The sequence below is a fragment of the Callorhinchus milii genome, unplaced genomic scaffold, assembly GCF_018977255.1.
Source record: "Callorhinchus milii isolate IMCB2004 unplaced genomic scaffold, IMCB_Cmil_1.0 Scaffold22, whole genome shotgun sequence".
Lineage (NCBI taxonomy): Eukaryota > Metazoa > Chordata > Chondrichthyes > Chimaeriformes > Callorhinchidae > Callorhinchus > Callorhinchus milii.
In genome coordinates this window covers 6194869-6208131 of record NW_024704763.1, presented here as the reverse complement: position 1 = coordinate 6208131, position 13263 = coordinate 6194869, and the positions used below count along the sequence as shown (strand labels likewise).

At 37.1% G+C, this 13263-nt stretch overlaps 1 protein-coding gene across 1 annotated transcript in view; it reads right to left on the bottom strand.

The window, feature by feature from the left end:
* Positions 1–13263, bottom strand: part of edc3 (enhancer of mRNA decapping 3 homolog (S. cerevisiae)) — a 45107-nt gene that overhangs the window by 19542 nt on the left and 12302 nt on the right. Inside the window, exon 4 of the mRNA XM_007909141.2 lies at positions 10345–10680. Within this exon, the coding sequence (XP_007907332.2) occupies positions 10345–10680 (336 nt within the window). The remainder of the gene's footprint in view (positions 1–10344; positions 10681–13263) is intronic.

Below are 13263 nucleotides of genomic sequence, written 5' to 3'. Positions count from 1 at the left end.
AAGTGAACTATTAAACTGGTCTTACTCAAGTGATATCGCTTTGAGATGTCTCGACAATATGATAAGGTGCTTTATCAATTGCAAGGATTATTATTATTGCTAAAGCAACAAGACAAAAAATTCTGAGCATGTTTCAGATAATGACCATTTCTTTACACAGAGACAAATCAACAGCTAGATTGGGCAATCAGGTAGGGTGTAAGAGACCAAATCATTGGGAACGGTATAAAAACAGCTTGATGCCACAATGGGAAGAGAGCTGAAGTATTTAGGAACAATTAAATCAAATTGGCCAAATCTTTTCACGTGATCACCAGACTCAGGCACAAATTTAACCTGAGCCACAACAACAAATTACATTTGTATAGTGCCTTTCACGTTAGGAGGACATCCCAACGAGCTGGACAGTCAGGGATTTAGACCCGAGCAGGCGGTTGGGAGGTGGAGGGCACATATACATATAGTTATCAATAAAAATATCAGATTAGCATAACATATCTATCTCTACTGGATAGCTTTTTGAGAGCATAACAAGACCCCAAACTGTAAAAAGGATAGATATCTCACAAAATTAACCTTGGTAATTAGTAATATCATGGCAGGGTGCCCTGCTTCACTTTAACACAAGACTATTAGGGGTGCGTCCAACGCTGCAGAAACCTGTACAATTTCCAAAAAACATTTTCCACAGCCTTCAAGATGCTGTATATCAACTACAATTTTGCATGGTTCATACTTTCCAGCACACTGATGCAAGCAAGTTTCATGCTTACTTTTTAAAATATATTTTATAAATTTTGATGATATAAACATAGGTTTTATATATGGTTAACACCTTGGGATTTGCAATAGAATTAATGAGAACAATTCTCATCTGTTTAGATTTTAGTGGGGCTTAGCACACCATTATTGACTGAAATTTTGTTGTAATAATTGGTATACTAACCTCATGTTTCTTTTTCTGAGCTCTTCCAAGGTCCCCAATTTTGGCTGGCAGGACGGACATAAGGAGACAAAGTCAATTAGCTTCCTTGATTTAAGTGATTGCCATATACATGTTCCTCCCTCAAAATCAGCACAAATTAAGATTGATGCTACCTATACACCAGGTTTTACAATCCCAGATGGGAGCATAGATGGCCCAGTATTTCAATTGCAGAGTAGGTACAAAGAAAGGTAAAATGGAATTCATTTTGACTCACTGATGTCACCTACTGACAATTGTATGAAGGTCAAATATTTAAAACAATCAAATTTAACTGAAGACCAAGGTATCAAATGTTCAAATATTCATTAATTTAAGGATATATACAGAAAATGACCGCTCTAAAAGGTTAAAAGTAAGTGTACAGGTAGACACATTTAGGATGTATGCCACACGCATCATTGTCTATTTTATTGCAGATACCTATGGCTGCTTATTAATTTCTGCAGTTTTTAAACTTCCCTCTATCATAACGGCACTATTATATATAAGACTTCAAGAAGTAAATAGGAGTAACCAGCTTACTTTTACACGGTACACACTTTTACACAATAGCATTTACGCACTATTCATTGTGCCATAGTTATTGCAAAACGTCTTTCAAACTGACCAGCTATCAAACTGTACAAGAACATGGTGGTTATAGCTGCAATAAAGCTTCTATGGCCGACGACAATGAAAACAAAATGAGCAAGTTTGATGGTTTGATACAAACCACATTAGCAGTTTGTTAATGCAATAACTTTCAACTTTCCTCCCTACTTCTTTCACTTCATATAAGGCTTGTAATTTAGTTTTAAATAATTTGGTCAAAAAAGCACTTTAATGGTACTTATGATTTATTGTTTCTTTGTGGAATAATGAATTCCAGTCCAGTCTTTTTCCGCCCAACTAATGTTTCATTCCCTTTTTGGTGGGTGAGGGAGTGTTGGGCGCAGTCAATTATATCTAGATATGCAGTAATAATTCTCACTTTAGTTCTATGTGCTTACAAGCTCAGTTTCAAACACAACATATTCTACCATTTTAATTTTCACACCTGCCCTAAGGAATTGGCATTACGTAGCAATTTCTAATTAGATTCCTTAAACCCGAAACAGGTAATGCTGTGCAGTTAGCGCTCCGGGATGCTACCCCGTCTGAAGGTGCCATATAAATGCAAGTTGCTGCTGCTGTTGCTACTGTACACCACACCAACTCACAGGAACTCTACTCCCACACAATTTACTTATGGAGACGACTTTGGATACCAGTAGGAATTCCCACTCACGACTTTCTGTTCGGGAACCCAGTAGGAAATCGCTGCAAATTAAACCCTAATATTGCCCAGGTTTAGATGTCATAATAGCAATACTAAACCTGGTTAGTTCACATTTAATGCTTCCTATAAAAGAAATGCAGCTGGAGAAAGTGGAACTTAGCAAGTTAAACTGAAGATAAAACCAGTTCAGTTGACTACAGAGATTATAATTGATACCTAGGAGTGATTACAATGCAGTAATTTAGGTTTCAGACAATTAGCAACAAAGAATTTAGAAACCCTCATTTTCAATCTCATATTTTACAGCTTTGAATTGCTCAAGGGCTATTATGTTGATTGTGTTGTGAAGTTCATGGTGGTTTTATTCAGTCTGAGTCTTTCAATGTTCAAGGTGAAAGTTAACCTATGGTCTGGCAGGGTTTGATGAACAGTTTGTGCACTGTGATGCTTAAACAATCGTCAGTAATAAAGCACTTCGAACATTAGGAATAGTGTTATTACTAAAATAAATTCGGTAATCTTTTTCATTGGCTAATTACATAATTGGGGCACCTGTGAATCCCTCTGTACACAAAAGTTTGCACGACTTGCATAATAGACCCCATTGTCTCCAGGTGTAAACAAACACAAGAACTCTTTAGTGCATGTGTCTAGAGTGAGATGAACGGGTACAACAAAACTCCGAATAATAAAACACTCCGAAGTTTTACAGCAACTTCACCCACACAGAAGAGGATACATTAAAACTATCAACATTTATGCGCAAGACCAGATCTCCTGTGAGTGTGAGCACAAGTTTGAGGGTTGGCATGTCTATCAGCTTTGAGACTTACACTTTAGGGATTAAATACTATTCCTTTGTAAATTCCCATATATTAAAATGCTCTTATTAATGCACCCTGCATAACAAGTAAGTTCATTATCCAGTGCTGCACCAAAATGATTCCAGCATACAAAAGCAAAATGTAGGGATGCAATCATACTTTTAATTTTCTCTGTAACCAGTAAAACAGAAAACACATACAGCTATTATTATTATGGTTCATATGCACGTACGTGGTGCCCCACAAATTATGCCTGGGAATCAGGGCAAGATTCTGTATTGTTAAGCCAAAGGAAACCGAGAAACAATGTACTTTGATCTAATTGATACTGGATAGAGGTATTGGCTGCCAAGCCAACTTCCTGTCAAGTACACACGCAATGTCTAACCTGCTCAGAGAGGTTATCATTAAATTTGCAGTGCAGCCCTAAGCTGCAAGAATGATAAACTATAAAGAAAAATAATTAAGGTCTTACTTCATCGTGTGTGTAAAAGACCAACATGCCATCTCAAAAAAAACTTCTGAATTCAAGCCAATATTAACTACAACTGGATTAGGGAAACAGTATGTTTTTATTCAAGAGTGTTACAGCACAGAAACCGGTCATTCAGCCCATCAAGTCTGAGCTGATCTTATTCTCTACATGAGTCAATTTAATTCCTGTATCCTTTAATATCACCTCTTCAAGTTTTTACCCAGAGAGTTGGTATGGTCTGGAATGCAATCGCTGAAAGAGTGGTGGAAGCGGATTCGATAATAGCTTTCGAAAATAGGGAATTGGACAGGTACTTAAAAAGGAAACATTTGCAGGGCTATGTGGTAACAGCGAGGGAGTGAAGCTGGTTGGTAGCTCTTTCAAAGAGCGGCACAGGCAAAATGGGCCAAATTGCCTCCTTGCTGTGCTGTAAGATTCTATGAAGCACTTAGCGAATTCTCCCTTTAAATAATTTATAGACTCTCCGTAAAGTACAGATTGTGGCAGAAAGTCTGTGCAAACAATTTTTTTTTCTAATTTCCCCTTCCATTATTTTTTGGGACAGTCTTACATTTGTGCTTGTTTCTGTTTTTCATTACAAGGTAATAACATATTGTGCCATCCGTTCTGCAACGGAAACACTACTATTTGTAACTGGATATTGTAATAAAAACAGGGGATTTAATGTAACGATGCTCCAAGGTTAGGAATATGAACTCATGAAGCAACGATGACTGTGTGAGCCAATGAATCAAAATTGAACTGAGTTACTTTGACATGGTACTTTCCAACATTGAAACTAGAGGCTCAATCAAACTTGCTTCAATTAACCAGCAGGAGAGCTTTAAAATGGGCAAGGATGGGTGGGACAAACTAGTCACCAAATTGATCTGAACCTATTGAACAGTTGCTGTTAGCTGGCTGTGTGTAACCCTCACTCTCGTTATTGCTAACTGTGCTTTAAACTCATTCTAACCTTCCTTCATGAAATATGGTTTAGCCCAAAGTGCAGGAAGCAATCACTGGAGGAGGTGGGGTATTAAGGAACTATTACTGTTTTCCAATCTCAGTTACTAGAATGTTAACCCAGCTTTCTAAGAATTATTTCAGATCCACATGAGAAATAGAATTTTAGCTGTAAAATCAGCTAAGCCTGCACAATAATTGACCCTTTTCAATTCTCCATGATCTATGGGAATTTGTGGATAATGCATTAACAATCAGCAAAATCTTCAAGACCAACCTTTTGCTTTTCTTTACTGTGTACATCAACAGGATACACAACAGGCCAGCAATTCAATTTAGTACAATAATGTTACCACACGCAGTGTGTTTAGTTTTGTTCAGCAAAATCTCACTCTGTACACAGAGCCATGGCACGAAAAAGATTGTGCAAGTCAAGAGCGTGTCAGGAGTTTGCTAAGGATAACTGAAGCATTTCAAAATTTGATTATGGTTAAAAAATAAAATTGCAACCTGGGACACTGGTAATTCCAGTTCTACATTTCTGTTATATCAATCACAAAATTTAATTGTAGGGCAATGCAAAAACAATTAGGTACTGTACTTAAAAGGGAGGGTTGTAGTAATGGAAGATTAAACCAAATTCTCATAGAAATATTCAATCCACGGAGAACGTGTATCAGGCAGAATATCAGTTTTAATGCCAATAATTTCCAAGGCTATCAATTCTGCATTTATATTTTTCTATGCCGAAACTTATGCCTATGGTTGCTTCACCAATATATGCTTCATACAAAAGGCTACCAAAGAATGGCCCAATGTTCAAGACTGTGAGTAGAATGCACAAGTTCCCCAAGTGAACAACATTATCTGCAAAGAGAAATAACCCAATTGTATTGGAAATACCTGCAACAGAGACTCAAAGTCTGTCCCTCTCAATGTCATCCAATGTATCATTGATGAATACATCAAATAGGGTAGGTAACAGTGGACAACCATGCCTTACTCCTTTCAAGAGGAATAGACTCAGTGAATCTCTCATTAACCTTTGCACACATCTTGGGAGCTGAAATACGCATCCCAATAAAAAGCTAAGATTTGGTGATTGACTCCCATAGTCTTCCAGCTTTTTCAAAAGAGCTGCAGGAGGCACTTCAACAAAAGATTTGTGAAATTCGATGATAGTACCTTGGAATGTCCTCCTGACGTGAAAGATGCTATACAATGTCATTATTTGTTGTTGTTGAAAGCAATATAGGTGAGTTTCCCCAGAACCTTAAGACATTCTGCAATTCCATGTAAAGCCCTCCTGATGAAAAAAGAACAGAAACCAGCCGTTTCCTTCCTGATTACACAGTGGCCTTCCAATACTCCTTCACTTCCCCCCACCGCAAGCTTCAAATTAAAGGGTGAAATGTGGTTGCACTGAACAAATACATTGATCTGAGGCAACAAAGGAAACCCAACATATTTGGGCTAGGGTTTTGTTCTGATAGAATATCAAATAAAGCACATGAATCAAAAATGGTTTCAGCAAGTTTTTTCAAATTCAACTTCAGATCATAAAACGGTACCCTCTCGAAGGCATTACAACTTTAAATGTCAATGAACAACAGAAATGTATCTACGCAGAACTCATTGGTTTAAGAGCTGGAATATGATTTCTTTCAATGGCTGCAAGATTTATGGTAATGCTGTAAACTGTGTAGATTAAGCATTTAACACAGAAAACAGTTATAGGTATGCATAGGGTACTTTTACAAAACTGGATCAATTTAACAACAAGTGTATCATTAGGGATAAATTCTTAAATTTCAAAAAAAAATTAATCAATAACATGCTTTAGCAACTGATATAATCAGATATCTAGCAGTTGCTAAAGCATGTTATTGATTAAATTTTTTTTGAAATTTAAGAATTTATCCCTAATGATATAATCAGATATCTAGCAGTTGCTAAAGCATGTTATTGATTAAACTTTATTCCTAGCAAAGAATAACTGAAATATCTGGCAACAATTAGCTGTATAGGAAGACAGCTTACAGGTTTATCTTTGTGTAAAAATCCATTATGAATGTAATTTAAAAATAGGTAATGTCGGCAAAAGCACTTTGCTTTACTTTAGGGATTATCATGGTCATAACAGTAATGTCTGACTTGGACGACTGGCACTGCCAGGAAGATGAGCCTCAGCGACTTGTGTACATATTTTCTGACTTGAAGGTAGGACAGTCAGTCGATCAGTGGTGGCATAACAGGCAACAGCAAATGTTAGCAGACAACCACCTACATACAGTGTACCAATGGTGCACTGCCAAAACTGTTCACAATGAGTTAGGAGCAAATGTGAAAAAGCTATGGATCCCTCTGATGTGAACGCAACATACAATCTGACTTGAACAATACCTACACCAGAGTTTACTAAATTGTAAACAAACTCCCATGGTATGGGTATTGTTCAAGTGAGTTACTTAGCTTGAATTGATACCAGTTATGTGGCAATACATAAAGTGAAATGTAAACTAAGCTCTACATAATTTCGCTCCACGATATGAGCTAATTTGGTTGAACAGACTATGGATCTTGCGTTACAATTTGCTTTTAAAAATGACACAAATATTGTAGTTTGATTTCTGCAAATACCAAACAATTGTACATAAATCAGCTAAGCTGGTTGTTATTGCAAAAAGGGAATGACAATAAACGATGCACATGGATTAACATCAGTTTGGCGCTATTGTGGAAGGTCACAAATAGAAGCATGTGCTCCAGTTCTTGGTTCAATACACATTCTCAGGAGATCAAGATCTTTATTACAGTAATTAGAATAGTCACTTCCCCCAAATTGGCACGCACTCTATAACGCGTTCAATGTACTGAAGCTTAGATTGATCCAACTCCAAATAACTTAATCTTCTACTTTCTTAAGAAGCCATCCTTTAACTGCACAAAGGTATTCAGGGTGGCGACTTGGAACCGGCTAATGCTTGTTTACATTCTCAAATAAGGCAAATTGCTCTTTCACAAAACAGCATTTTAATGATGCAATCCAAGCACACTATACTGCGCAAAAATGCATTTACAAGTCTACTGCAGGGCCTCAAAGCACAATACTTGCATCAATAGCAAATGGCTGCCAGCTGAAGCAGTTAGGCAAGTTATTACGATTTCTGTCTGACAAGAGGAAAAAGTAATCGATCTGAAAAGTTTAGGGCTCGAGTAAGAATATAGACTGGGTCAAAAAAAAATCTAACTTTGGAATTCTTTTGCTTCTGGGTGTGGGATTTCAATTTTAATTCAATCTTGAGGTTGCGTGAAGCAATATTTGATCCAGCTACATAACTAACTATTCAAAAGATGAGTGTAAGGTAGGAACATTCCAAGATAATATTTTGAAAGGTTCAGGTGATATATCATTTCTGAGAGGAGTTCGGAGTTTTGATCTCATCCACCCAGAATACCCACCAGAGAATCAAGCTGCTTTTTGTCCAGCATGCTGGGCTCAACCACCCATCCTGGTAACCTGTTCCAGTCGTTCGTTACTCTCTAAGAAAATACTTCCTGATGTCGATCTAGAAATCACCTCTTGCAATCCTAAAACTGTGTCCTCTTGTTCTGCTAACTTGATGAATCTGAAAGTTTTGTTCAAGGTTTAATTTCTCAATCTCATTGAAAATCTTATGTAGTTCTACAAGGTCCACTCTGAGAAGTCAACTTTCAAGAAGAGTCCTAGGTTGAATAATCATTGCTCATTCCTCCAATACTGGGGATCATCCTCATTGCTCTCCTCCAGCATTGAGGCCTGGGCAGCCTGCTTATGTTGAAGCAACCAGAACAAAATATTATGAAAACCAGCATCCACTCAAGAATAACTAAACAAAAACTGTAACAATATCACATTCCACTGGCAGAGGAAAGACTATTTTAAACTTTCAGTTGAACCATATGGTCAGATATAGGAAACTGAAAAGTCATAGGAAACTGCCCTGATAATGGATATTGTTACCAATACTAAGTGAGAAAAGATTCATTTTCCCATTATTTTCATGTGATTGAGCTCACAAATAGAGTAGAGCTACCCTATTTTAACAGTAGAACAAAATTATAACAGGAATTTCATTACACTATTAATTTCAGAACTTAATATAAAGTGATTCAGGTCATTAAACTTGGCAACACTATTGTAAAATGATGCTGCAGTGCAACATATTACAACTGACATCATTAAGAAATAGCTGCCTTTCAGTCTATTACAAGCATAGCTAAATAGACAGTGTCAAGTGAAGGACATCTGGTTCTCATTTCCCTCAGTTAACTAAACAAAACTACCCACATGCGGTTCGTTATTTCAGTGATTGTTCCAGCTAAAATATTTCTAGCAATCAGATTTAAATCCCATACCAAGTGGAAGAAAACAAATCTCAATACTGCTACCAGATTTTATGGACAATGTTTGGAATGAGTGACAATCTTTCTCCTTATGTTCAATTAATTCTTAGTGCAGATCTTTGCTTTCTTTGAAAACTGGTCAGCCAAATTTAACTTTGTAGAGTGAGAAGTATTAAGGCCCTGGAGAAAGTCATCAGTAAGTGATCACTACACATTCAGTTAGTCACACAAATGTATCACTTTAAGCATTATGTAATGCCTCTAGAGAGGATATGCGTTTGATGCACTTTCAAATTTGTTCTCAACAAGTTGCATTTAATTTTAGAACCATTGTAACATCTGTTAGAGATAGAATGCTGTTAAAATGGTGCACTGTGTAATGATCAGGTCCAGTTGAACCAAAATTGCAAACAGATGTCTGTCAATAGGTTTTATGAATAGTTTTGATTCTTCGAGAGAGGCTCACTCAAAACAGAATCTGGACACTGCATAACAGAAGACGAAGGTTCACTGTAAAGCTTAGAAAAGACAAACTTCCTAGCTTTCAACGAGAGAAAATTATGTCAAAACCAACCACCACCAACAATAATATATCAAGATACATAACACAATTACCCATTTGTCCACCAAACACAACTTTTAAGCTTTTATAGACTTCAACTCATTAAATTGAAAATAAGGACTTAAAGGGTTTAGCTCTTTGGTGGTCCTGCAACCAAATTAGGAAAACGTTGCCTCTAGAATACTTGGAAGAGATTCAAAACTACCCACATGAGTTTTTAACTTCATTGATTGTTGAAGATAAAATATTTCTTACAATCAGATAGATATAGATAGCAATCTAAGGTGGGAGAAAGCGCATCTCAATAATGCTACCAAATTTTATGAACAAAGTTGTTTTACGTGTCTCTGTCCCAAGGTGGTTAAGGGTCTTCACCAAGCTGAGGTTGGAATCAAGAGGGTTGGAGGGTAGGGGCGGAATTGTAGATGAAGGTTTTGAAACGGGCCTTCAAGGAGGTGAGGGAGGGGATAAGGCAGAGGAATTCGGAAATGGAGTTCCAGAGAGTGGGGGCAGAAGAGCTGAAGTCAATCCATGCTTGCTCCTGTCTAAGAAAAGTTACATATCTCTGAATGTGGTTTGTATTCACACGAGACCACTGTGGTGAATGAAACCCAGGTACCCGCAAAGCATGTTTTGATACAGAAGAGTCACGAAAAGGCAACCACACATGTCTGTGTAGACAATTTTAATCTGGCCTGAAGTATCCTGTATTTTTAAGTTGTTTTTAAGAATGAAATGCGCCAAAAGCACAAAGGAATATTTTAAACTTGAATGTAAAAACAAAATCCTCAAAAATATCAACCAGCAGCAGTTCTGCACCCACATCTCTTCAATTTTAAAACGCAAACACACAAGCTGGTTTGGGCTCTAATGGTTCTGACTTACCAGTGCAATATTCTTTGCCGCAGTGTTGTGGCACTGTGATCTGCCTGTAGACAATGGGCTCAGACTCCAGGATGTTCTCATCATGCCGGTACCTGGCTTGCTTCTCACTTGGCGTTCCCCTGGAGCGTGCACCATTCTGCCTTTCAAATGTATCGATCTCTTCAAACACAGCTGCCTTGTCAAAGAGTGCTAGGTTGCCTTCAAAGTCAAAGTCCGTATCCAGAATCTCTTCAATTCCATCCCCAAAACATTCATCATCTTTATTTTTCAATGGTCCATTCTTCACTCCATTTTTCTTTGGTGTTGCCTGGTTAGGAAGCTTGCTGCTAGAGGACCCTGTGTAAAGTGTAGAAAAGCATTTGATTTCATTACCAGATTTTAACCATCTTTTAAGAGCTATGCAGTATTAATAGTTTTGAAATATTACTGCCAACATTGAAGCAGTGTAGACAAGGCTACACTGAGGTTTAGACTGCAGTTCGGTACTGCATTAAGACAAGAATAAAGTGTTAGTTTTTTTAAAGTTTGGGAGATATCCCAAAACTTTCAAGGGACTATAGAAAAGGGCGCCCCAACTTGATTCTCATCCACAATGCTCTGCAGTTGTGAGTGAATCAGACTGCTCCTGAAGTTATCTACTGCAGGTGGTGTCCAGGGCAGGGCTCCTGCACGGAAGACACTTCCTCACTGTCAAAGTACACTGCAGAATGAACACAGCATTGATGGCCACAGTGGATTAAAGGCATTGTGAACTCCTGTCATCAAGAATAAAAACTTTAATAGTGTAGTAAATATTGAAGCATTAAATGGAGATGTTCTTAAAACTAATGTTAGAGATTCAAAGAGATATAGAAAGTTACAGAAACAGCGAGAAAGCATAAAACGAGGTAAAGATTTGTGATATCCTTCTGCTATAAACGAATGGAGTGCATCCTAACAGTATCATCCTGTATTTGGTAAAAGGTAAATTAGCACCCTCTAATTTTTTTTATTATTTTGTGTAATCATCAAGACCACTGGAATTTGTATTTTGTCCAAAATATATAACCACCTACAGCCTGAATACACAAATCAAAGTGCAACTGCTAGTTTAAGACCAATTGTGATATGATCTCAGTCACCAGAGTTCATCTTCGAGGAATAAACTGGAAATTCTGCCGCTTCTCGTGGCTTATCCTGACATTCTGCATTGTGCAAACTGCAAGCTGATTAGCATTTATCATTTTAGCAAATCGACCAGTGCTGTGGAATGCGTGGCCTTCCTGTGATCGTTTGTATGCAAGCGTTCTTGAAGTTGCTTTTGAGTAGACTCATTATGTCAATTTCTAGCAATTTCGAGGGATTCAATGCAGCACATCCCTAGGCTTGCTGGTAACTTTCACCAAATTGATCTTTGTCAAGCATAACGTGCAGTGTGGTTTGCAAACATTATGCTTCAGGGTTCCAGGCTGGAAACCTAATCTGATAAAGAGTTTAAAAGTAAGAGCACAACGACTAAAAATGATGGTACATCTGACTGCACTAAGGTTTTTTTACTAAAACCAAGGCCGTAGACACAGAAACATTAAGCACTGCTAATAATGTAAAAATAAAATATTACAGATTTCAAGTACAGAATGAAGCTGCAGAAAAGTTGCTAATGTGGATTATAATAGAGAGAACATTGTTCTACCTGAATGAAACATTGAAGAGATAAGACTAAGCTTGAAATAATTTAACTGAGGCTTAATCCTTTGCAGCTTCAGTGGTGGTAATTTCTTCAATTCTAATAAACCAAATTCCTATCTATCTTTTTCTAAATTGCAAGACTTTCTTTTGAGTGGTTCACTGAACCTCCATTATTACTAAGCAACCAACACATTAGTATAAAAAGTTACAACATGTTTGGAACATATTTAATGCTCCACATAAGATTCCTCTGCAGATCTTCAGATACAATTTGAGCAACTCAGCATAAAATGTTGATTTTAAAATCAGGTTTCTGTGCATTCTAAATGACTTTTTTTTAAAAAGTACGTTGTTTCATAGATGTTTCACTTCCAGCTCTTTCCTCCAGTTCTCAAACACACAGATTCAGTTCCTCCATAACTTAGAATACTTGTACAAGGTGACCAAAAAGTTCTGATATCTACCCAATTATCTAAAACAAAATTATAATTTCTTTAATATTTATTAGACATTGTAATGGTATCACAACTTTTTAATCACTCTGTAGTTCGAGAATGAAGGAAAATACCATGAGAAGACATTGAGACTAATATGTTTTTGCAGTCCAGTGCTGTTACATAAAAAAAGGTGTGGCTGTCTCCAGGGTCTGCCAAGATTCACCCAAAGTGGGCAATTTCTTGGCACTTCGGACAGAAGCAGCACAAGTAGCTCCAACAGAAATACTTGCACATTTGTTGCTAGAGGATGATTCCTGCAGTATAATTTTGAACACTACATGCATAATACCACTCTATCTGCTGAAATCACTATCCAAGCCTCTGCTGGAGAGAACACAGTAAACAAACATAGTCATATTTGGGAGGAAAGCGTTGCATATGAAATGAAAGAGGGCAATATACTTCAAATGTTGCATACTTCATGCCAACACCTAAGCACAACCTAATTGTTCCTTTTGTAGATTCCACAAGAGCTGAGCTGTAACAATAAAACTATCAACCAATTTTGGAGGAATTTTGCAGTTACCCAATGAGGATTAAGAAGCAGAAATAACAGCAAATCAAATGTTCGCTTTCATATCCACACTTTTGAATTAAATGCAGGGAATATAAATTTGTAATATTAACCAAGTCTAAAAAAAAATTGAAGTTAATTGCTCATGAAAGGTTCTCTAAGTTTTCTATTTTTTTAATGTAACGCAATACACCCCGACTCCTTACTAAAATTAATACCAACAAATTTTACAAACCCAGT